This window comes from Anomaloglossus baeobatrachus, chromosome 1 (genome assembly GCF_048569485.1).
Source record: "Anomaloglossus baeobatrachus isolate aAnoBae1 chromosome 1, aAnoBae1.hap1, whole genome shotgun sequence".
NCBI classification, from domain to species: domain Eukaryota; kingdom Metazoa; phylum Chordata; class Amphibia; order Anura; family Aromobatidae; genus Anomaloglossus; species Anomaloglossus baeobatrachus.
This window is the reverse complement of record NC_134353.1, coordinates 710,250,375-710,275,616: the sequence shown is the minus strand read 5'-3', so window position 1 is coordinate 710,275,616 and position 25,242 is coordinate 710,250,375. Positions and strand designations below refer to the sequence as shown.

General features: G+C 47.3%; 2 protein-coding genes across 2 annotated transcripts in view; one reads left to right on the top strand and one right to left on the bottom strand.

The window, feature by feature from the left end:
• Positions 1-979: 979 nt before the first annotated feature.
• Positions 980-25,242, bottom strand: part of C1H22orf15 (chromosome 1 C22orf15 homolog) — a 51,987-nt gene continuing 27,724 nt past the window's right edge. The window contains exon 5 of the mRNA XM_075321474.1: positions 980-1,306. Within this exon, the coding sequence (XP_075177589.1) occupies positions 1,218-1,306 (89 nt within the window). The 3' untranslated portion in view covers positions 980-1,217. The remainder of the gene's footprint in view (positions 1,307-25,242) is intronic.
• CHCHD10 (coiled-coil-helix-coiled-coil-helix domain containing 10) lies at positions 11,612-24,413 on the top strand. Its single transcript, XM_075321486.1, has 4 exons — positions 11,612-11,900; positions 14,408-14,621; positions 22,617-22,776; positions 24,263-24,413. Exons 1-4 carry the CDS (start codon positions 11,857-11,859, stop codon positions 24,280-24,282), a joined length of 438 nt encoding a protein of 145 aa, XP_075177601.1. The 5' UTR covers positions 11,612-11,856; the 3' UTR covers positions 24,283-24,413.

The following is a 25,242-nucleotide window of genomic DNA, read 5'->3' as shown; positions in this document are numbered from 1 at the left end:
GGTCCAACTAAACGCAAACCGGATGGAATAGCACGCCGCTGCAAGATGATGTGGTAGCCATGCTGGTTCAGTATACCTTCAATTTTGAATAAATCCCCATCAGTGTCACCAGCAAAGGACCCCAACACCATCACACCTCCTCCTCCATGCTTCACGGTGGGAACCAGGCATGTAGAGTCCATCCGTTCATCTTTTCTGTGTCGCACAGAGACATGGAGGTTGGATCTAAAGATCTCAAATTTGGACTCATCAGACCAAAGCACAGATTCCACTGGTCTAATGTCCATTCCTTGTGTTCTTTAGCCCAAACAAGTATCTTCTGCTCGTTGCCTGTCCTTAGTAGTGGTTTCTTAGCAGCTATTTTACCATGAAGGCCTGCTGCACAAAGTCTCCTCTTAACAGTTGTTCTAGAGATGTGTCTGCTGCTAGATCTCTGTGTGGCATTGACCTGGTCTCTAATCTGAGCTGCTGTTAACCTGCGATTTCTGAGGCTGGTGACTCGGATAAACTACTCCTCCACACCAGGGGTGACTCTTGGTCCTCCTTTCCTGGGGCGGTCCTCATGTGAGCCAGTTTATTTGTAGCGTTTGATGGTTTTCGCCACTGCACTTGGGACACTTTCGAAGTTTTCCCAATTTTTTGGACTGACTGACCTAAATTTCTTAAAGTAATGATGGCCACTCGTTTTTCTTTACTTAGCTGCTTTTTTTTGCCATAATACAAATTCTAACAGTCTATTCAGTAGGACTATCAGCTGTGTATCCACCAGACTTCTGCACAACACAACTGATGGTCCCAACCCCATTTATAAGGCAAGAAATCCCACTTATTAAACCTGACAGGGCACACCTGTGAAGTGAAAACCATTTCCGGTGACTACCTCTTGAAGCTCATCAAGAGAATGCCAAGAGTGTGCAAAGCAGTAATCAAAGCAAAAGGTGGCTACTTTGAAGAACCTAGAATATGTTAGGGCCAGGTGGACGGGCAGACCCAGGAGGTGGATCCACTGGGCCGAACACCTCACTGAAGGCAAGGGGTCCGGTAGCCGGAGCACTACAGGTAGCAGGACAGTCCGTTCAAAGGAGTGGAGTGTAGAAGTCCCTGGGACCACGGAGTCACCGAAGGTAGTCCGGATGACGGAGCTCAGGTTCGGAGGCCGAGATGTTGTCAGGCAGAGTCCGGAACCGACGGAGCGAGAAGACGGGTCACCACAGGGATCAGAGATGGTATGGACTGACGGGATGGCGGACAGTCACCGTTCGGGGTTCGGGAATCGTCAGGACCGGATGGCGAGGCAGGAGCGGCTCTAGGAGAGAGATAGGTAAGTATACCACAAGACACAAGGAGACCTGACTCCTAGCTTAGCAAAACACGAAGAACAGGCCCCGCCCACTTGGAAAGGATTCCCCTATATACCCTGTACCTGATTCTTCAATATCCTGTTGGAGGACACTGGCCCTTTAAGAGAGGGTCAATGACCGCGCGCGCGCCCTAATGCGCATGCGCGAGGCCTGGGTGCCAGAAGCCAGAGCAGGGAGCGGTGAACAGGAGGCAGGAGAGCCGGGCTGGGGCCGAGTTGCCGACGGGCGCCGGGAGCGGGGACTGGGCTGCCTGGGGACTGCAGGCGATGGAGCAGGAAGGCTGTGGAGCGGGGGACCAGGAAGCCTGGCACGGGAGCGGCGGAGCGCGACCTGAGAGCGGGGAAGCGTGGCAGGGGAGCCGGTAAGCAAGGCAGGGGAGCCGGGGAGCCTAGCAGGGGAGCCGGGGAGCGTGACAGAATATAAGACATATTTTCAGTTGTTTCACACTCTTTTGTTAAGTATTTCATTCCACATGTGTTAATTCATAATTTTGATGTCTTCAATGTGAATCTACAATGTTCATAGTCATGAAAATAAAGGAAACCTTTTGAATGAGGTGTGTCCAAACTTTTGGTCTGTACTGTATATATACTGTATATACACACACTACTTTTTTGTCTTTTGATCCCATTTTTCATGTCAGATACTGACGATTTGTTTTCTGACCCTCCAGACCTGCCAATACCGTAAGACTGCTCATTTTAGAGTGATCTTTTATAGTGGACAGCCTAAAGGCTGCTTTACACGGTACGACCAATTGTGCAATTTCACAATCGATCGTACCCGCTCCCGTCCTTTTTGTGTCACGGGCAAATCGCTGCCCGTGTCGCACAAAGTCAGTAACCCCCGTCACACATACTTACCTCTTGTGCGACCACGCTGTGGGCGGCGAACGTCCACTTCCTGGAGTGGGAGGGACGTTCAGCGTCACAGCGACGTCACACGGCCGCCGGCCAATGGAAGCGGAGGGGCGGAGATGAGCGGGACGTAAACATCCCGCCCACCTCCTTCCTTCACATAGCCGGCAGTGGCCGCGTGACGCAGGTGAGCTGCTGTTCATCGTTCCCGGGGTGTCACACGGAGCGATGTGTGCTACCCCGGAAACGATAAACAACTAAATTAAACGATATTATGGAACCTAGCGAGCAGTACACGACTCACGATTTGTGAGCGATACTGCGTCGCTAGGAGGTGTCACACAGGCCGGCATCGCCAGCGATGCCGGATGTGCGTCACAAAAACCGTGACCCCGACGATCTATCGCACTATAGATCTTCTGGTGTAAAGCAGCCTTAAGGCACACCTGTGCAATAATCATGGTGTCTAATTAGCATCGTCATATGCCACACCTGTGAGGTGGATGGATTATCTCGACAAAGGAGAAGAAATGCTCACTAGCACAGATTTAGACAAATTTGTGAACAATATTTGAGGGGAAAAAGGCTCAAGACTTTATAGAAAAAGTCTTAGATCTGACAGTTCAGCTCATGAAAAATAGGAGCAAAAACAAAAGTGTTGCGTTTATATTTTTATGCAGTATATATATATATATATATATACACACCAGATGAAACCACAGTGAGTACGCTACAGCTGGATGACAGTAGAAAGCGTGCACATGACTCGCATTTTCTCAGATGTGGTTTCTAGAGGTTTTTTGAGTTCGCATTTAGTAACGCAGGTCATGGCCTAGAGATACATGTATATACATCCATAGTATATGTATGTGAGTGAGGGTCTTTCATGTGGGGGTTCTCTTTGAACAAGCAGATGTTGAGGCCGCAGCAGGGAGGTCTTTGTGATGTATCAGTTTGGTATGTAGTGGTAAGCCAATATAAATACATACATGTACGTGTATTTATGTCTCCAGAATATCAATGACATACTGAGACCATGCTGGACAGAACACTACATATGGCTCTGTAATAGAAAACCTCTTCTTGTTAACGATTATTCTTTTAAAGACACTTAGAAATCCTACTTGTAAGTACAGAAATATAACCCACAGTTTAGCTTCATATTTGCATCTGACAGTTAAATGCTGATTCCTGACGTCTTCAATAATTCCGCATGACACACTGACCAGAGACTATATAACATCGCCATCTGCTGGTAAAGATTGTGAAATGGATTGCTGAAATCGGAGTGATCATTCTATTAACTCCAGAAAGGAGTTTTCAGACGCCATAACATATATTCCGTGGGGTGTATATGTTAAATAATTAACAAATCTTCATATCTCCCCAAATCACCCCATCACATGGGCTTGGAAGTTAGAACCTTCTCCTATAAGCTGTAATGTGTCACTACAGCCTCAGCCTGGGCCGCCATCAGGGCATTACTACTGTGACTGGTGTACCGGCCCGGTGAAGAGAGGGGGCCCGGTCAGGCCCGGGGTAATTACTTAGCTTTCTTAAGCCCCAGGCAGGACGGGCCCCTTCTCTTGACCAGGCCCCAGTCACAGTAGCAGCAGAGGGGCCCCACAGTGTTGCCTCACTACCATACATGACTAATTTACATGTAAAGGGGAGGAGAACGCAAATTAGCCATGTGCTGGAGTGAAGGCAGGGTCATTGGAGCAGAGCAGGGCGCCAGTGCGTCATCGTTTGGCTGTGCAGTAGGGTGGTGAGGTCATCACTCTGCGACCTCATTACACTCCTGCAAGTTGCAGCGGCTGAGGTGGCGAGGACGCAGCAGTCAGCCGGGAATTGGTAAGCGCTATGAGCTGAAGACGATCGCTGGGGGTGGGGTGGAGTGGCCTGTTAACTGATCCCAGCCCGGGGGCCCCCGCTGATTCTTTGCCCGGGGCCGCCTGCTGACCGACCCCAGCCCCTGCCTTGCTTCAGCTAGATGCACGGGAGGGTGCTGAAATGCATCATGGCTCACTGCTTAGAGAAGACGCCGTGCGACGTGGGAGCCGGGGAGAGTGAGTGAGTAAAATGTTTTGTTTTTTTTGCAGCAGACAAATATGCCAGGAGGCCCCCAGGATGGGACATATATACCGGGAGGAGGACATATTCATCACAAAGGGTTAGAAACCAGGCTGGGAACATATATACCCGCATGTCCCCAGGAGGGAGATATATATACTGTACATCCGAGCTGACCACTACAGGTATGTAGAGAATCAGCCTGATAGTGCCAGTATAGCACTGGCTTTAGGTTAAAGGGGTTATCCGGCTTCTTTGACATTTTTTTTTTTATTTCCCTATTGGGCTACATTGGGGCAGGTAAGTAGATAGAGACCACTTACCTGCCCTGCTGTCAGCCCCTCTCCCCCGGCTCAGAGTGGTCATGTGACCGCTCCTGTCGCGATTTTGCTGCTTCCGGTCATTTCATGTCTACATGGGCAGGGCCATGTTGACATGCAAATGTGGAACAGCTTGTCGCCTCCCTGCTGGGTGTCTACAGTGTGATGAGCCCTGCCCCCCTTCCCTGCACCCTCCCACACATTCCCCCGCACCTCCAGTAACCTCCCCCTGCACTGCTGTGGGGTCCGTGACCTGGGGGTGGGGCCTGGCGGCAGCTGCCATGGTGTCAGCGCCAGCACCGGGCCCCCTGCCCAGGATCGCACATTCAAATGTACCAGCATCACAGATCACCGATGCCGATACATTTGAAAGTGCTGATGAGAAGCAGCGCAGCTTCTCATCACTGTCCCTCCCGCTGTCTGCGCTCTCTTCAGCACAGTGGTGACGTCACTACTGTGCTGAAGAGAGCACAGACAGCGCACGAACATGCAGGAGCGGCGGGGACCAAGGACAGGTGAGTATGTACTCCACATGTGTTCCCGATGGGGATGGGGATGGGGGGGTTGCAGAGCCATATGTGTGCGTGTGCAGAGCCATATGTGTGCGTGTGAGGTGCAGAGCCATATGTGTGCGTGTGCAGAGCCATGTGTGTGCGTGTACGGTGCAGAGCCATATGTGTGCGTGTGCAGAGCCATATGTGTGCGTGTGCGGTGCAGAGCCATATGTGTGCGTGTGAGGTACAGAGCCATATGTGTGCGTGTGCGGTGCAGAGCCATATGTGTGCGTGTGCGGTACAGAGCCATATGTGTGCGTGTGCGGTGCAGAGCCATATGTGTGCGTGTGCATAGCCATATGTGTGCGTGTGCGGTGCAGAGCCATATGTGTGCGTGTGCGGTGCAGAGCCATATGTGTGCGGTACAGAGCCATGTGTGCGGTGCAGAGCCATATGTGTGCGTGTGCGGTGCAGAGCCATATATGTGCGTGTGCGGTACAGAGCCATATGTGTGCGTGTGCGGTACAGAGCCATATGTGTGCGTGTGCGGTACAGAGCCATATGTGTACGTGTGCGGTACAGAGCCATATGTGTGCGTGTGCGGTACAGAGCCATATGTGTGCGTGTGCGGTGCAGAGCCATATGTGTGCGTGTGCAGAGCCATATGTGTGCGTGTGCGGTGCAGAGCCATATGTGTGTGTGTGCGGTGCAGAGCCATATGTGTGTGTGTGCGGTGCAGAGCCATATGTGTGCGTGTGCGGTACAGAGCCATATGTGTGCGGTGCAGAGCCATATGTGTGCGTGTGCGGTGCAGAGCCATATGTGTGCATGTGCGGTACAGAGCCATATGTGTGCGTGTGCGGTACAGAGCCATATGTGTGCGTGTGCGGTACAGAGCCATATGTGTGCGTGTGCGGTACAGAGCCATATGTGTGCGTGTGCGGTACAGAGCCATATGTGTGCGTGTGCGGTACAGAGCCATATGTGTGCGTGTGCGGTACAGAGCCATATATGTGCGGTGCAAAGCCATATGTGTGCGTGTGCGGTACAGAGCCATATGTATGCGGTGCAGAGCCCGATGTGTGCGGTGCAGAGCCATATGTGTGCGTGTGCAGAGCCATATGTGTGCGTGTGCGGTGCAGAGCCATATGTGTGCGTGTGCGGTACAGAGCCATATGTGTGCAGTGCAGAGCCATATGTGTGCGGTGCAGAGCCATATGTGTGCGGTGCAGAGCCATATCTGTGCGTGTGCGGTGCAGAGCCATGTGTGTGCGTGTGCAGAGCCATATGTGTGCGTGTGCGGTGCAGAGCCATATGTGTGCGTGTGCGGTACAGAGCCATATGTGTGCGGTGCAGAGCCATCTGTGTGCGTGTGCGGTGCAGAGCCATGTGTGTGCGTGTGCAGAGCCATATGTGTGCATGTGCGGTGCAGAGCCATATGTGTGCGTGTGCGGTGCAGAGCCATATGTGTGTGTGCGATACAGAGCCATATGTGTGCGGTGCAGAGCCATATGTGTGCGTGTGCGGTGCAGAGCCATGTGTGTGCGTGTGCAGAGCCATATGTGTGCGTGTGCGGTGCAGAGCCATATGTGTGCGTGTGCGGTGCAGAGCTATATGTGTGCGTGTGCGGTACAGAGCCATATGTGTGCGGTGCAGAGCCATCTGTGTGCGTGTGCGGTGCAGAGCCATGTGTGTGCGTGTGCAGAGCCATATGTGTGCATGTGCGGTGCAGAGCCATATGTGTGCGTGTGCGGTGCAGAGCCATATGTGTGTGTGTGCGGTACAGAGCCATATGTGTGTGGTGCAGAGCCATATGTGTGCGTGTGCGGTGCAGAGCCATGTGTGTGCGTGTGCAGAGCCATATGTGTGCGTGTGCGGTGCAGAGCCATATGTGTGCGTGTGCGGTACAGAGCCATATGTGTGCAGTGCAGAGCCATATGTGTGCGGTGCAGAGCCATATGTGTGCGGTGCAGAGCCATATGTGTGCGTGTGCGGTGCAGAGCCATGTGTGTGCGTGTGCAGAGCCATATGTGTGCGTGTGCGGTGCAGAGCCATGTGTGTGCGTGTGCAGAGCCATATGTGTGCGTGTGCGGTGCAGAGCCATATGTGTGCGTGTGCGGTGCAGAGCTATATGTGTGCGTGTGCGGTACAGAGCCATATGTGTGCGGTGCAGAGCCATCTGTGTGCGTGTGCGGTGCAGAGCCATGTGTGTGCGTGTGCAGAGCCATATGTGTGCATGTGCGGTGCAGAGCCATATGTGTGCGTGTGCGGTGCAGAGCCATATGTGTGTGTGTGCGGTACAGAGCCATATGTGTGCGGTGCAGAGCCATATGAGTGCGTGTGCGGTGCAGAGCCATGTGTGTGCGTGTGCAGAGCCATATGTGTGCGTGTGCGGTGCAGAGCCATATGTGTGCGTGTGCGGTACAGGGCCATATGTGTGCGTGTGCGGTACAGAGCCATATGTGTGCGGTGCAGAGCCATATGTGTGCGTGTGCGGTGCAGAGCCATGTGTGTGCGTGTGCAGAGCCATATGTGTGCGTGTGCGGTGCAGAGCCATATGTGTGCGTGTGCGGTACAGGGCCATATGTGTGCGTGTGCGGTACAGAGCCATATGTGTGCGGTACAGAGCCATATGTGTGCGGTGCAGAGCCCGATGTGGGGCTGTTATTTGCAATGCTGTAGTGATACCAGGTCAGGTGCTGGGGAAGAATACTGACATGGAATGTGTGTGCAGGGGGCGGGCAGAGGGCGAGGCTGGACACTGGGGCGAGGCTGGACACTGGGGTGGGGCTGGACACTGGGGTGGGTGGTGACAGCTCTGACTGAGGTTTTGCACAGGAAGTGGTCATGTTTGCTGGAGCTGAATGTAAACAAGAGCTGCAGAGAATAAAGGGATAATTCAAGAGGAACAAAAGTTAGAAAACAAAAAATAACAATGTAGGTGTGATTTATATGACAATACAGCACAGATTAACTCAAAATTTTTTGTTTAGCTAATGTCAGACAACTCCTTTAAATACGAAAATCTTGGTGATTGGTTCCCTTTAAATCAATGGAATTAGACCTATCACTATGATCATGGTAGCAGGATAATGCCTGTGTATTAAAGTTGCCACCCATTTGCTGATGGCACAGTTCTGTTTTATGAATGACTATGCATGGCTTTCTTCGGAGGCCGTATGCTTATTTTAATTTATAACTAATCATGTAGTCAACAGAAGATAATATAGTATACCTCTGCTGGTCAGACATTTGTATTATATCTTAGCACTATCCCACGAATATCAATTTGGATGCAGCCACTTTATACAATGGTGCATACACAAAGATATATATGCTTGTACATATGTATATATATTCTATGTCTACATGGGGACTCCTAAATACACACTCACATGCATATGTGACGCCCCTGGACTATCACATCGTCACAGGGTACTGAACAAGCTGTCATTCTGTGCAGTATTCCACCTCCCTCTTGGTTCTGGGTCCCTAGCTAATGGTGTTGCCTCCAACAGCAAATCAAATCTTAGATACACCCTGCACCACACCCACCAGACACACTAGTGGATGGTTTGAGTGGAATAGAGTAGACCACCTGGGGGTCAGGAAGGGGACGTGAGGTGTGTAGTCAGTCAGTCAGTGAGTGGAAGGAGAGTGGTTGGGAAGTAGCCCTCGAGCTGTGAGGAGCTCAGAGGAAGTCGGGAGCGGTGGCTCCTGGAGAAACTGTCTACGTTGCAGACGGTGGTCTGGGCCTAGAGGAGTCGGACCCCCGGTCGCAGGGGATTGTGGCAAGGTGTCTGTACTTGTCGAGGACAGCCGGAAGCCTAGCACTGTCACCGGTCCGTGACCGAAGGCACGACGGGGTACACGGACTCTAGGTCGGGGAGTAGCTTCAGGCAACCCGACAATTCACCTGAGGAGAAAGGAGCCTTTATGATCTATTCCCACCTGCTCCAGAATCGGGGCATTAGCACAGCGAGGGCGATAGGACTTTCCAATCCAAACGGTCCAGAAAATCCGAAGCGTGAGCCCTGAGAGCAAGTTCCCATACTACTGGGCTACTAAGTTGAAGTTAAACTTAGTGCCAGGAGGCAGGTCACGGATCACCAGGCAACACTATAGGGGACGGGACCCGGACGAGCTCTCCTCAGCGGCAGCGGTGTCCAGAGACTTGGTTTACCCGGTTGTCAGTGTCTGCTTATGAACTGAGTGAGTACAAGAGTGACACCTGCACCCCACGGCACTCCCACACCGAGTTCCTAGGAATCCCCCCTACCCGTGGAGGGCTACGACACCTTGCTGCCCCACTTCATCACTCCGGGTACTCCCAATGGCAGCAGTGGTACTCCCCAAATTACCGTACATCATGGGTGGCGTCACAAACTATATATCAACTCCCCTGTAAATACCCCCTTTCATTTGAGTGGCCGCACGACCCCGGGTCCGGAGACCTTTGAGCCACAGCGAACCCGGATCCGAGCAGCTCGGCTGCTCCCACGGGGGCGGCACACATACACACGCATGCCCCATACAGGCGATGACGTGCCACTTACCATGTACTGTACATGAAGGACAGATGTTAAAAAAAAAAAAAAAAAGTTTGTATAGCTATAGCTAACTCTGTGTATATACAGTACATATGTCTCTACATATTTTTAGATAGCTCTCTCTGTCTAAGATATACATATACACAGCAACAGGTAGTAATGCTGACAAGAAGAACACAGTTTATATACATTGGTGTGGTAGCTGGTTTAGCCAAGCAATGACCCCTGGGGGGCTCTGTATACGTCTAGTTGGGTAATGACCGCTGGTAGAGGCTCCATATCCGTCTAACTGGACAATGACTGCTGGTAGGGTGCTCCATATACATCTAGGTGCGTAATGACCGCTGGTAGGGAGCTCCATATCCTTCTAAATGGGCAATATCTGCTGGTAGGAGGCTCCATATATGTTAAGCTGAGTAATGACTACTGGTAGGGGGCTTCATATCCGGTTAGCTGGATAATGACTGCTGGTAGGGGGCTTCATATACGCCTAGCTAAGTAATGACTACTGGTAGGAGACTCCATATACGTCTAGCTGGGTAATGACTACTGGTAGGAGGCTCCATATCCGTCTAGCTAGGTAATGACTGCTGGTAGGAGGCTTCATATCCGTCTAGCTAGGTAATGACTGCTGGTAGGAGGCTTCATATACGTCTAGCTGGGTAATAACTACTGGTAGGAGACTCCATATCCGTCTAGCTGGATAATGACTACTGGTAGGAGGCTCCATATACGTCTACCTGGGTAATGACTACTAGTAGGAGGCTCCATATACGTCTAGCTGGGTAATGACTACTGGTAGGAGGCTCCATATCCGTCTAGCTAGGTAATGACTGCTGGTAGGGAGCCCCCCATACGTGTAGCTGGGTAATGACTACTGGTAGGGGGCTCCGTATTCATCTAGCTGGGCAGTGACTGCTGGTAGGGACCTTTGTATACATCTGCTGGTGGGGGCTCCATATCTGTCTAGCTGGGCAATGACTGCTGGTAAAGGGCTCTGAATACGTCCAGCTTGGCAATGACTGCTGGTAAAGGGCTCCTTATACGTCCAGCTGGGCAATGACTGCTGGTAAAGGGCTCTGTATACATCTACCTGGGCAATGACTGTTGGTAGGGGGCTTCATATACATCTAGCTGCGTAATGACAGCTGGTAGGGGGCTCTGTATACATCCAGCTGGGCAATAACTGCTGGTAGGGGGCTCCATATGCATCTAGCTGCGTAATGACTACTGCTAGGGGGCGCCGTATATGTTTAGCTGGGCAATGACCGCTGGTAGGACGCTCTATATACGTCCAGTTGTGTAATGACTGCTGGTAGGGGGCTCCATATATGTCCAGCTGGGCAATGACTACTGGTAGGGCACTCTGTATTTGTCCAGCTGGGCAATGACTGCTGGAAGGGGGCTTTTTATTCATCCAGCTGGGCAATGACTGCTGGTACGAGGCTCTGTATTCGTCCAGCTGGGCAATGACTGCTGGAAGGGCGCTCTGTATACGTCCATCTGGGCAATGACTGCTGGTAGGGGATTCTGTATACGTCCAGCTGGGCAATGACTGCTGGTACATGGCTCTGTATTCGTCCAGCTGGGCAATGACTGCTGGTAGGGGATTCTGTATACGTCCAGCTGGGCAATGACTGCTGGTACATGGCTCTGTATTCGTCCAGCTGGGCAATGACTGCTGGTACATGGCTCTGTATACGTCCAGCTGGGCAATGACTGCTGGTACATGGCTCTGTATTCGTCCAGCTGGGCAATGACTGCTGGTACGTGGCTCTGTATACGTCTAGCTGGGCAATGACTGCTGGAAGGGGGCTCCATATACATCCAGCTGGGCAATGACCACTGGTAGGGATCTTCGTATACATCCAGCTGGGCAATGACTGCAGGTAGGGGGCTCTGTAGAAGTCCAGCTGGGCAATGGATAGGTGATCTGCAGCTCTGCATGTGACCGGCAGTACTTGGATGGCCTTGTCATAGAAATAACTGGTAAAGACCCCCATCCAGACTATCTGTAGACATTAGACAAAAGGCTGCAACTTACATAACAAGTCATGGAGGAGATAGAGCGGTTGCAGATTGTGACGTCATTAGGAGGCGCCGCTTGGAGGATTCTGGAATTGACAAGTGCGAAGTTTCCCAAGCTCAGGACGAGCGCTGTCATTGTGGCCAGCAGCGTGTGACTCCTGGAGGTCGTCACCATGCCCCGAGGCAGCCGCAGCGTCCCCTCCCGCACAGCCCCCAGGTAAGAAGAGCTGCAGCCCCCGGGCCGAGCCACAGGGCTAGGTGACAAGGTCACTCCATACCCTTGGGCTAATGTCATTATGGAGCTGCAGACGTGTGTCTGACGGCTTCAGCCGAGAATCCCTGCATTGCAATACAGCGGTCCCAGGTTCCCTGAATCATTTGTGTTAACCCTTTAGTACTTTCCAGTGAGTTCTTGCACATCATTTTCTGAAATAGACTTTGTGCCTGCAGCTTCCAGAGATAAGACCTGCGGCACCTGTAAACCTTTTTTTCTACCATTTTTATAGAAAATCCACATTAGTTGGTGGGCTCCTGAACTCTGAGACCCCCACTTATGCTGAGTATAGGGCGGCAGTTGTATGTGCTTGACAGGGTCCATATTTCCTATAGAAATCCTAATAATATAATTCGGCGTGTGTCCTCCAGTGCTGGCCTCTGCTCACAACCACATACTGAGTTCTGTCTCGCTGTTCTGTTTTTAGGAACAAAACAAATCCGAATTAATCTGAATAACGGATCCATTACAGAAGGGCTTCACTGACTATGATCAGACAGTCCCATTATAGTCAGCGAGCCCACCTGCTTCAGGATACTTCTTTTTTCCACTCTTCTGTCAGTGTTAAGGGGGCTTTACACGCTGCAATATCGGTAACGATATATCGTCTGGGTCACGTCGGTAGTGACGCACATCCGGCGCAGTTACCGACATCGCAGCGTGTGACACAAATGAGCAACGATTAACAAGCACAAAAACGTGAAAAAACGTTGCTCGTTGACACGTCGCTCATTTCATTAATATCGTTGCTGCTGCCGGTACAATGTTGTTTGTCGTCCCTGCGGCAGCACCCATCGCTGTGTGTGACACCGCAGGAGCGACGAACATCTCCTTACCTGCCTCCACCGACAATGCGGAAGGAAGAACGTGGGCGAGATGTTACGTCCCGCTAATCTCCGCCCCTCCGCTTCTATTGGGCGGCCGCTTAGTGACGTCGCTGTGACGCTGAACTCACCTCCCCCTTGAGGAAGGGATTGTTCGGCCGTCACAGCAACGTCGCTGCACAAGTATGTGCGTGTGACGCTGCCGTAGCGATAATGTTCGTTATGGCAGCGATCATCACATATCGCACGAACGAGGGGGGCGGGTGCTATCGCGCTCGAAATCGCCATCAAATGCTAGCGATGTCGCAGCGTGTAAAGCCCCCTTTCGGCTATGTTCACACACTGCATCTTTTTCCTGCATGCATCTTGACTGCATCTTTTTCCTGTGGTCTCAGAAAATGCAGCTTGTGGAACAAAAAAACGCATGACGTTTTTGACGCGTTTGTGTTAATGTGTTTCTTAAAGGAGAAACTATGATAGGATAATTGATTGATAGCTAGAGTAGATAGAGAATAAATAAATAATAGGTAGATAGATAATAGAACATATACAATAGATAGAAATATGGTAACAGAATAGCTTGATAGAGGGATAGCTAGCTTGGCCAGCTGATTTTTTTGTTAATAAAAATGACGTAGGGTCCCCCCCCCCCCATTTTTCATATCCAGCACAGAAACAGCTGCAGGCTGCAACTCTCAGATCTCTGCTGTACCTTGACTGGTTTTAAAAAAATAGAGGACATCCCATGCTTGTTTTTTTTTTAATTATTTGATTTATTTAGAAAAAAAAAAAAAAAAAGACATGTGGTACCCACCATTTTTCTAAAACCAGCCAAGGTACAGCAGACAACTGGGGGCTGATATTATTAGGGTGGGAAGGGCCATGGTTATTTGGCCCTTTCCAGCCTAACAGTAGCAGCCCACAGCTGTCCCAGAAGTGGTGCATCCATAAGGCTATGTGCGCATGTAGTGGAATTTCATGCATTTACGCTGCGTTTAACACATTCAGTTATCTATGATTTGTTTTTGTTCTGGAGTCTACACTGTTATCACCATATTTACATATAGAGATATCAGGGTATTTGAACAAGCTCAGAAAAGTGAGGACCAGTGAGGACCATGATTAGGAGACTTTCTCTGGAAATAGCCAATGCTGCTGAGCTTGTGGTTTTGCAGGATTTATAACAAGAGGGAAGGAGTTGAGCAATAACTAGTGTATATAAATCCATGGGCTGGAGAGAAGTGGTTTGGATGTTAAGAGTTAACCCCCCTGTCCACTCCTTCCTGGAATGTAATTACTAAATACTATTGGATAGGGTCTGGGCAGGCACTTGTGGCCTATCTTCATGGAAACCAGCTGTACACTATGAAAGATAAAAGCTGTCATTGTAAGCAAATATCAGTGCAATAACAGACAGAAAAAGCAAGTAATTTGCATCCTTGGCTATTTTCTCGATGTCTAACTAATTAAATCAAATTTTTATATGTATTGCATCTTATGAAACATTCTACATTTTTTTCTGTGGGACTTAGACATGATTTGACAGAAAAAACATCTGTACATATAAAATCTGATTACAACTGTTTGGAATTACATACGTATTTCTCTTTCCATTTGTTTTGGTAGCCATGCTCCCTCTCATGTCCAGGCTCCTGCGCATCCAGCACCTTCTGCTGTAGCCACAGCTCCAGCCCCATCCCAGGGGCCCGGATTAATGGCTCAGATGGCTACTACAGCAGCTGGTGTGGCAGTGGGGTCAGCAGTTGGACATGTCATTGGCGGAGCCCTCACTGGAGCTTTTAGTGGTGGCAGCTCCGAGCCTGCAAAGCCAGCTGTTCAGGTGGGTATCACCATAGAAGTATTTGTGATAGATGCCGTTAATCCATTCAATACTTCCAATAGGTGGCGCTAGAGTTGGTCTCCTTCCTCCCTGGAGAGACTATTTGAAGTGAGTCCATTCCGTCAGATATTATCTTGTCACAAATCTGATGTGAATGGGGGTGTTAACAGCCAAACCACTTCATCAGAGGAGCAGAGAGAAACAATAATGGCGGATCCCTTACATGAATGATACTAGCAATGTCAGATGGTCCCTTATGACCATAGTAGGATGTTATCCCGTCATGTAATACCATACACAATCCTCAATTTCTGATGTAATCTGCTATGGAAGCTTCGGTCACAAATGTGAATAAGGGCTCTTCTCCACTTGCGTTTTTATAAATCACAACGATACTCAGCTCAAAATGTGAGTCGAGTGTCCTGTGTATGATCTGCGTGTGGTCTGCGTACGGTGTTTTTTTTCCTCACATAGCATCCGTATGACATGCGAGCATCATGCGGGTGCTATTTGAGTGTTTATGCATACCGCGTCAGACTGGCTACCGGAGGAATCTCCAGTAATACCAGTCCTGGCCGCGGTTACCTGCACTGAGCTCCGGAGCTGTCACCTGAGCTCCAGAGATCAGCCCGATCTGTTTGCAGCTGTGCTGAACTGAACAGCAATCACCGGGGAAGCAATCACTGGGCGCTCGCTGTTCAGGCTGCACTCTGGAGCTCAGGTGACAGCTCCGGAGTTCAGTGCATGTATCCGCGGCTAGGCCTGGTATTACTGGAGATTCTTCCGGTAGCCAGTCTGATGCGGTATGCAAGTGTCAAGGATCTGTGTGACATGCGCATGCCACCTGGATTCTGACTTTTTTCTCGCTCCCATAGGATTGCATGGGGGTGAGAGAGCTGAGATTCGGTGCAAATTGCAGCATGCTGCGATTTCACCGAGAGCACGAGTCGTGCCGTTAAACATTTTGCAAGAGGACACGGCCTCATTAACACTGGTGCGAGTGCGATCCGATTTTTTTATCGGATCGCACTCGCACATAGAAAACGCAAGTGGAGAAGAGCCCCAAGGCCTTACATAGCGATGTAGATCCTACGCAAGGGTGGCCAAGCATTCTAAGCTTAAAATTATTATATATTTTTTTTCTTTACCCACCCATTTTAAGAAGGGGACTCTGTAATACCCCAATAAAATGGCTCAGGGATGGCACATACATGCCACCCTACCACTAATGCTCTAAGGAATGGCTGGAGATAGCCAAGCTCTACACTTGGTATCTAAGGCAGTCCCATAAAGAATTAACAGAGCGTTCACTGACCCACACTGTCACCGCTCCATTGCATTCTAGCCCCCCGTTCTTTGGATCAGGAGCTAGGTGTGGTTGGGGCGCTATGGGTCAGGCACTTAGCAATCGGCAAATTATCACCTATCCAAAGAGCTTATTTGTCCTTTTACATTTTGTTTTGATTTATTTTTCAGTTTAAAGCTTCATACATTTTTTAAACACACACAGTGCAGAGCCCAAACTCCCACCGCCCCCTGTGCAAAAAAAAAAAAAGACGTTCCCGCATACAAAGCATGTTTCTTATCACGCTCTGCTACAGTTAGAACTGTCCATCATATGGCAGAAAAGGGAGGTTTTATAAGACATACAGGAAAAAAGCAATACGGCAAATGAATCTGTAGAAACCCTCCCTTCTCCTTTACCCCAACTCCAGTATACATAGAATTCCTAATAAACTGAAAACAGGGACAAAGAGGACAGATACTATATTCTGCTTTACACCATTCTCCCCCTTATTGGGAAGTTGACAAGTCCTATTAAAATACCATTTATCTTTGTCCATAACCTACAACAATCCCAGACTGAACATCCATATGGTTTTAAAGGTGTGGAAAAAACCTTAAGACAACCTGTCAACAGGTTTTTCACTTATAAGCTGTGGTCACCACCAGTGAGCCCTTATATATGGCATTCCAGAATACTATAAGTGCCCAGGCCGCTCTGGGTAATGCAAAAAATACCTTTATAATACTCACCTAGGGGCGGTCCGGTCCGATGGGTGTCGAAGCTCTCGGTCTGGCGCCTCCTCCACCTTGCACGAACGCCATCCTCATTCTTTTGAGGCCCCTGTGGTTGACCTATCCTACATCATCCACACAGGCCGGCATTGCGGTCCTGCGCAGCCGCACTTTGATCTGCCCTCCTGAGGACAAATGAAAGTACTGTAATGCACAAGCGCAAGGAAAGGTCAAAGACCGCCCGCGCATGCACACTACAATACTTTGATCTGCTCTCAGTGGGGCATATCAAAGTGCGCATGCGATCCAGCCTATGTGGATGACGTAGGACGTGTCATCCACACCAGCCTCAGAAGAAGGAGGACGGCGATCGCACATCGAGGAGGCGGCGGACCAAGAGTAGCGACATCCATCGGACCGGACCACACCATAAGTGAGTATTATAAAAGTGTTTTTATGTTATACAGAGCAGTCTGGGCTCTTATATACAGTATTCTGGAATGCTATATAAGGGCTAACTAGTGGTGGCCGCAGCTCATAAGAGAAAAACCTGGTGACTGGTTCCTTTTAAAGGCACGCTGTTCGCAGATTTCTGCAATGTAATCTGACGATCACATGCTGCAAGTGTTAAAACAGGGACTTCAGCCCTGTGTTTATTATCTCAGTCTTTTTTTTTTTTGGTTTATCTGGAATGTTGGCCTAAAGGGCACTTTACACGCAGTGATATCGCTAGATCGCTAGCTTGCGTACCCGCCCCCGTCGGTTGTGCATCGTGGGCAAATCGCTGCCCGTGGCGCACAACATCGCTTACATCTTTCACAAATACTTACCTGCCTAGCGACGTCGCTGTGGCCGGCAAACCGCCTCCTTTCTAAGGGGGCGGTTCGTGCGGCGTCACTAAGTGGCCACCCAATAGAAGCGAAGGGGCGGAGATGAGCGGGACGAACATCCGTCCACCTCCTTCCTTCCTCATTGCGGGCAGCCGCAGGTAAGGAGATGTTCCTCGTTCCTGCGGTGTCACACATAGCATTGTGTGCTGCCGCAAGATTGACAAACAACCTGCGTCCTGCAACACCAACGATAATCGGGAAAGGAACGACGCGTCAACGATTAAGGATTAGGTAAGTATTGATCGTTACCGGTCGTTCGTGCGTTTCACATGCAACGACGTCGCTAACGAGGCCGGATGTGCTTCACAAATTCCGTGACCCCAACGACATCTCGTTAGCAATGTCGTTGCGTCTAAAGCGGCCTTTAGACTGTTATATTTATCATTAGTGGGTCTCAGCAGCTAGTCTGACTCGACCCCCCCCCCCCCCTCTATGATTAGCAGCTCCCCCCCCCCTCTGTGATTAGCAGCCTTCTGTCTATGGAAATATACACTGAAATTCTGGTGTGAGTGGGGGCAGCTCTGAGCTCTGCTACATGCAAAATCTAAAATCTTCCACTGTGTCAGAATGGCTGCAGACACTAATCTAAGTGATACATCATTGAACTCAGGGGCTCTTTGCCGCTCTCAGATGAGGTAGCAAAAACCTGCTGACAGATTCCCTTTAAGCTGCCAACGCACCTTAGCTATTGGCCACATGCCGACTGTAATCTAATGTGCACCTTTACATGTTGAACTCCCCCCCTTGTGGTGTCTTTGGTTAATATAAATATTGAGGGTAATAGGAGTTGTCCACTACTTAAGTGTTGATGGCCTACCTTTTATGAGAGGTCATCAATATCAGATTGGTGGCGTCCCAACACCCAATACCCCCAATGATCAGTTGTTTGCTGTTGTAGTGATGACCAGATATAAACAGCGATCATTCTCAAGTAATGAATTTCAGCTCTTACTCACTTCAGATCCTACAGAAAAAAGACTATTGAGCTGACAAATACAATAGAGATAATATTCATAAAACACAGCTTTATTTAGGAATCCAGATAAAAAGAGGTCACTCAACAGAAAATCTAAATCGTTGTTTGTCCATATATGTACACAAATATAGTACATGAACTGTATACAAGGATATATAAATGTATAAAGGGCCTACATAAGATATACAAAGAAACAAAATAAGAGATACTAAGCAAATAACATGTGTAATACCCCCATGAAGAAGCATTATGCGAAACGCGCTTCTGAGTGCCTTCTCATCTAAGGTTGTTTCTCCACCGCGTGTGGGCTTTTCTTTTACTTACACTGTGGATAACTGACATTGTTCTCTTTCATTGATATACTTTTCTGGATGCCTATTTCACCCCTCCTTTTTGCACCTACATATACTCTAAGTATTTAAATCACTAGCATTCAGATGCAGTACTTATAAAACTTTTACTCTCTCTCTCTCTCTCTGTATGTCTGTATATGTGTGTGTGTGTGTATGTATATATATGTGTGTGTGTATATGTGTATGTGTGTGTATGTGTATGTATATACACAGTGTTTTTTGCTTTCTTGCTTACACCATTGCCACCTTGTGGATTCTTTTGGAATTGCATGTATTTGCTTAGTATCACTTATTTTGTTTCTTTGTATATCTTATGTGGGCTCTTTTATACATTTATATATCGTTGTATGCATTTCATGTACTATATTTCTGCACATGTGGTTCATATATGGGCAAACAACCATTTAGATTTTGTTTTGAGTGACCTCTTTTTTTACTCTTTTTATCTTGATTCCTAAATAAGTTGGGCTTTATGCATATTATTTCTATTGTATTTTTCTCTTTCTGTAGGATCTTATTATTTTGAGTAATGCCATTGCCGACCCTCTATTTAAAAGCTTCAGTAGGAGCTGACCTGCAATAGGGGCATGGGCGCCACCCAGTGTTTAGATCTGTTCTGTACATTGTTTACATCGCTCACTGCTAAAGCTACTAAGGGTGCCAGCTGTTTTACCCATCAATGTAATTATTGATAACCTATTCCAAGGATCTACGATTAGTATCTAAATAGCTGACAACTACTTTGATGGTTAAAACCCTGTTGTTGGATTACTGGGGGTCCCAGTGGTCAAATGCCGACTGATCTGTAAGTTATCCCATATCTTTTTTGATGGGGTAACATATACAGTGAGGAAAATAAATATTTGATACTTCCGATTTTTGCAGGTTTTTTCACCTACAAAGAATGGAGAGGGCTGTCATTTTTATCGTAGGCACACTTCACCTGTGACAGACAGAATAAAAAAAATCCAGAAAATCACATTGTATGATTTTTAAATAATAAATTTGGATTTTATTGCATGAAATAAGCATTTGATCACCTACCAACCAGCAAGAATTCTGGCTCTCACACGCCTCTTATTTTTTCTTTAAGAAGCCCTCTTACTCTGCACTACCTACCTGTATTAATTACACCTGTTTGAACTCGTTACTTGAATAAAAGACACCTGTCCATACACTCAATATATCACACTCCAACCTCTCCACCATAGCCAAGACCAAAGAGCTTTCTAAGGACACCAGGGACAAAATTGTAGACCTGCACAAGCTGGGGTGGGCTATAGGACAATAGGCAAGCAGCTTGGTGAGACGATAACAACTGTTGGTGCAATTATTAAAAAATGGAAGAAACACAAGATGACTGTCAATCTTACTCGGTCTAGGGCTCCATGCAAAATGTTGTTTTGTGGGGTAAGGGTGATTCTGGGAAAGGTATCAGGAATCAGCCCAGGACTACACGGGCGGACCTGGTCAATGACTTGAAGAGAGCTGGGACCACAGTCTCTAAGATTACAGTTAGTAATACACTACACTGTCATGGATTAAAATCCTGCAGGAGACGCAAGGTCCCCCTGCTCATGCCAGCACATGTCCAGGCCTGTTTGAAGTTTGAAAATAACCATCTGGATGATCCAGAGGAGGCATGTGGTCAGATGAGACCAAAATAGAACTTTTTGGTATCAACTCCACTGCGCCGTGTTTTGAGGAAGAAGAAGGATGAGTACAACCTCAAGAACACCATCCCAACCTTGAAAAATTGGGGGGGAAACATCATCCTTTGGGGTTGCTTTTCTGCAAAGGGTACAGGATGACTGTACCGTATTGAAGAGAGGATGGATGAGGTCATGTATCATGAGATTTTGGCCAATAACCTCCTTCCCTTAGTAAGAGCACTGGAGATGGGTCGTAGCTGGGTCTTCCAGCATGACAATGACCTGAAACACACAGCCAGGACAACTAGGTAATGGCTCCGTAATAAGCATCTCAAGGTTCTGGAGTGACCTAACCAGTCTCCAGACCTGAACCCAATAGAAAATCTTTGGAGGGAGCTGAAACTCAAATTTGTCCAGTGACAACCCGAAAATTGGAAAGATCTGGAGAAGATCTGTATGGAGGAGTGGGCCAAAATTCCTGCTGTAGTGTGTGCAAACTTGGTCAAGAATTACAGGAAACGTCTGACCTCTGTAATTGCAAACAAAGGTTTCTGTACCAAATATTAAATTCTGATTTCTATTGTATTAAATACTTATTTCATGCAATAACATGCACATTAATTATTTAAAATAATACAATGTGACTTTTTTGGATTAGTTTTGTTATTTTATTCTGTCTGTCACAGGTGAAGTGTGCCTATGATAAAAATTACACACGTCTCCACTCATTGTAGGTGGGAAAACTTACAAAATTGGCAGTGTATTAAATACTTATTTTCCTTACTATACTTTGAACAGCCCCTTTAATACTTGTAGTTTAGCTTTTATTTGATCATGTTGAACAGTTATGTAAGTTGGTTTTTTTGTGTGGACCAACTGCTTTAACAGGCTGGTGGTGGCGCTGCATTGAGCAATGTGACCCAGCGCTGAGTGTCCCATGACACATTGTACAATTCCAGAACAGTAAAATATTAACCTGGAGCACGAGATTCATGACGTGTCGGACACAAATAAAAAATGAAATTGACTTACTTGTGACTGACCTTGGCCGTAATGAAAAGAGAATCAGAGACCGGCCTTGTACTCCTTCTAATTCACAAGTATTGGATGACGGTATGGAAGAGGAATATGGTATTCAGGAAGGGGTTGTCCAAGCCACAACTTGTGCAAAAATTTGCACAAAATATTAGCATGCTACTTATTCCCATGGATTTTACATGCAAGAGCATTAACATCACTGAGGGCCAATCCTCCGGCAGATCTGAGGCACTTCATGCTGCACGTCCTTGTCAGAAATCACTTGGGTGTCAGTCTTGGATGTACAATGTGAATTGCTGGGCATCTACATGAAGTGCGTGTCGGGGAGAATAGGTATTCGCTGGTTCTATTACTGCTTAGTATAATAATTTATAGGACGTGTGATAGTGCACTCACTGAATGTGATGGGGGTTACTCACTTCACTTGCTATGAGAAATAGCACAGGAACACAGTTCATTAAAAAGCTCAAACGGTTTATTAGCGTTCCATACACCGCACTTCAGAAACATAAAACAGAGACTTTTCTGGTTTAAAGGAACATACACACACATGCGATTTTCAAACCATTACACTTGTAGTACACCCGCTTAGGAGTATCCCAGTGGAGCTATCGCCCTCCACTGACTGACCCTGGTGAGCATCCATGCTCCTCTCCATGAGGTTTCTTCCTGGAAGCCTAGCAGCTTCCTCACACTGACTCCTATCAGTGCATACACCTCTCCCAGAGGCTCCTTCTCACAGACTGCTTCTCACACTGACTGCCATGTGCCAAACAATCAGTCTCATCAAGACACCTGGGACACATCTACGGGTGAGAGTATGTAGATAGCCAGACCCACCCATCTCTCCAGCTATCTGTAAACCTGGCCCTTGTGTATGCCTTAACTAAACTTGTGGCACTACAGGTACCAGCATAGAGATTCCAGGTTTACATCACAGAAGAAAACCACCTCTGCGATACATAGCCTGTCACCATCTTACAGACATTTTTGGATGTTACGGGTGTAAAGGATCCGATCTGTTATTTTTTTTATTTTTCTAATAATACCTATTTTTTTTCTTGTAGGAGCCTCCGAAGCCCCCTGCTTTCTCCCAGCAGCCTCAGTCACAATATGGCCCCTGTCACTATGAGATGAAGCAGTTCTTGGACTGTGCTACCACACAGGGTGACCTAACTCTGTGTGAGGGGTTTAGTGAGGCTTTAAAGCAGTGCAAATACAACTATGGTAAGTGGTCCATAATTGGGGTAATGGATTCTCGTGTAGGGTCACCCGTCAGAAGGAGTTAACTATTTGTGAGACTCCACAAAGGTGCCTCTGTTTTAAAGGTCATTACTTCATGTGATATCATTGATCGTTTATCAGTATGTCTAATGGGGAGGATTGGCCTCATTAGTAAATTCTCCGACTCTAAGATATAGGTGTGACTGCAAAATGTGTGCCCTCTATTATTCTACATCTTCTTAATGCCTCATTCAGACTTATGTTTTTCACAGATTGAACACGTAGCCATAATAATCTTCAGAGCTGTTCACATTTCTGAGGTTTTCTTGCCTCATGTCTGCAAAAAAAATAAATCCCTGAGATGTGTGTACGAGGGGCTGCTAATCAGTCTTCAGCCCCTTTCACATTGTGTTTTTACTTACGTTCAGTGGTCCCGTCGGCGCATGCGTCCGAACCGCCCCTCCCCCACGCAAAATGTGTTTCGGACGCATGCGCCGACAGGGCTATTGACTATAATGGAGCAGACTCAGTTAGTAGCTGATTTTTGCTCCCTGAACTTCTTTGGACAAGGAGAACCCCTGTGCCTCCACTCTTGACTGCTCCTTGTTTTCAGGGTCATACAATTAAATCCAGGTCTCATCCATAGTGACCAGTCGATCCAGGAAGTTCTTATCAGTCCGGAAACACTGACAAATGGACCGGGAGTTTTCACTCGCATGCTTCTCTGATCTGTTGTCAAACATTTGGGGACCCACTTTGCAGATAGGTTCCTTATTTACAAATATTCATGGATAATGACACAAACACGTTCATGGGAAATCCCCATCGTGTCTGCTATTGATTTAGCTGAAATACGTTGATTCTCCAGTATGAGGTTATGCACAGCATCGACAATCTCCGGAACAACAACCACTCTCAGTCATCCAGGACGTTCCTCATCATTGGTGCTGAAGTGGCCTGTTTTAGATTTGACAACCCAGTTCTTAACTGAGGAATATGAAGGGCATTGATCCCCCAATGTCTGCGACATGTCACCGTGAATATCCTTTGCAGACTTTCCTTGCAGAAACAAGAATTTTATCGCTCCTCTGCTCTCAGTTGCTGTGATTATCGCATTAGACTTCGCCATTTTTTTTCCCGCATTCATAGAACACTGTTGCCATAAGCAACAAACTCAAAATTTTGAAAACATATATTAGACACATAAGGCTTTCATGTGATATAACATTTGTTACTATAGAAACAAAAAAATCACAAAGCCAAAGACTTAGCAGCCTTTTGTATTTAATCACAGATCAAAATCATCCATACAATTTTATGGGGTTGTACAAATCGGCACAAGATGCAATATATGCATGTGCCGTCTCTTTATAACTTTGCAATGAGTAGGAGAAGCTTTGCCATTTTTTTATTTTTTTTTGCATACTAGAAGAATATTAACTGATAATTGAATTGATACATTGTAATGATGGCTTTCTGACTTTTGCAGGTGTCACCTCCCTTTTGTGACATTTGATGTTTGCCCTGATAGACAGCAGACCTAGAAGAAGTCACTATTTCACATTTCGGTCATCTGCTTTCAATGTTATATCTTCAAATAGAATAATGAATAAATCTAGATCTATTTATATGTAAGCCAACATCTTTGTGTTTGTGTCTTCTTTTCACATTTTACATTTAACAACATGATACATTTAAAAGAGTTATCCCCCATCGGCAGGATAGATACGTTTTACATTGATAATGGTACGACTGCTGGATCTGGCACTGATCGGCAGAGCTGGCACTTTTATCACTGTTGGTCTGGAGCATTGGTGCACAAGCTGAACTACCATGCCATTCATTCCTTTTATGGAGCTGTCAAACACCGCGCCAGCAGGCGAACCCCACCACTATTGTCTATAAACCCCTTTATGTAGTAAAGCTCTAAAATGAGCACCTAAAGTATAAACTTATTAGAAATTTCATAAAGAAGAACCTGTAGATCCAGAAATTGTAGTCAGTTTTGTAACTCAGGCAGAACTTTTCTATACAGTAGAGACTTTCCACACATTCTCTATTTTGCCCACTATATATTGTGCCGTATACTATTAGAGTAGTTGAAGAGGACCTATAAGACTCTGGAAGTCCACCAAACATTAACAAAAATCACTGGTTTATGGTGGAACATTTAAAACTTAACTTTTATTGATATAACTTGATAAAATGTGCACGATCCAAACCACTATATAAAATAAAGCCTATCCGATTGAGCCTAATCAGACAGAAAAGGGGCTCGGACACAAATCACATTAATCGTCCAAATGGTACTCTGAATATAGGACCTGTTTTACAGATAATGATTGAAGCCAAGGCTTAGAAGTGATTTATAAATTTTAAATTCATATCGGCCTATGTGTATCATGTAATTATACCTGGTATTATGCCTCTACGCCTTTCGTCACCCCAGCGTACGGGGGGGGGACACAT

Excerpts from the sequence above, each read along its gene's own strand:
- CHCHD10 (XM_075321486.1), top strand. The coding sequence starts at position 11,857 with ATGCCCCGAGGCAGCCGCAGCGTCCCCTCCCGCACAGCCCCCAG. Across the intron at positions 11,901-14,407 it reads CCCTCCCGCACAGCCCCCAG|CCATGCTCCCTCTCATGTCC; the intron begins GTAAGAAGAGCT and ends TTGTTTTGGTAG. Across the intron at positions 14,622-22,616 it reads CTGCAAAGCCAGCTGTTCAG|GAGCCTCCGAAGCCCCCTGC; the intron begins GTGGGTATCACC and ends TTTTTCTTGTAG.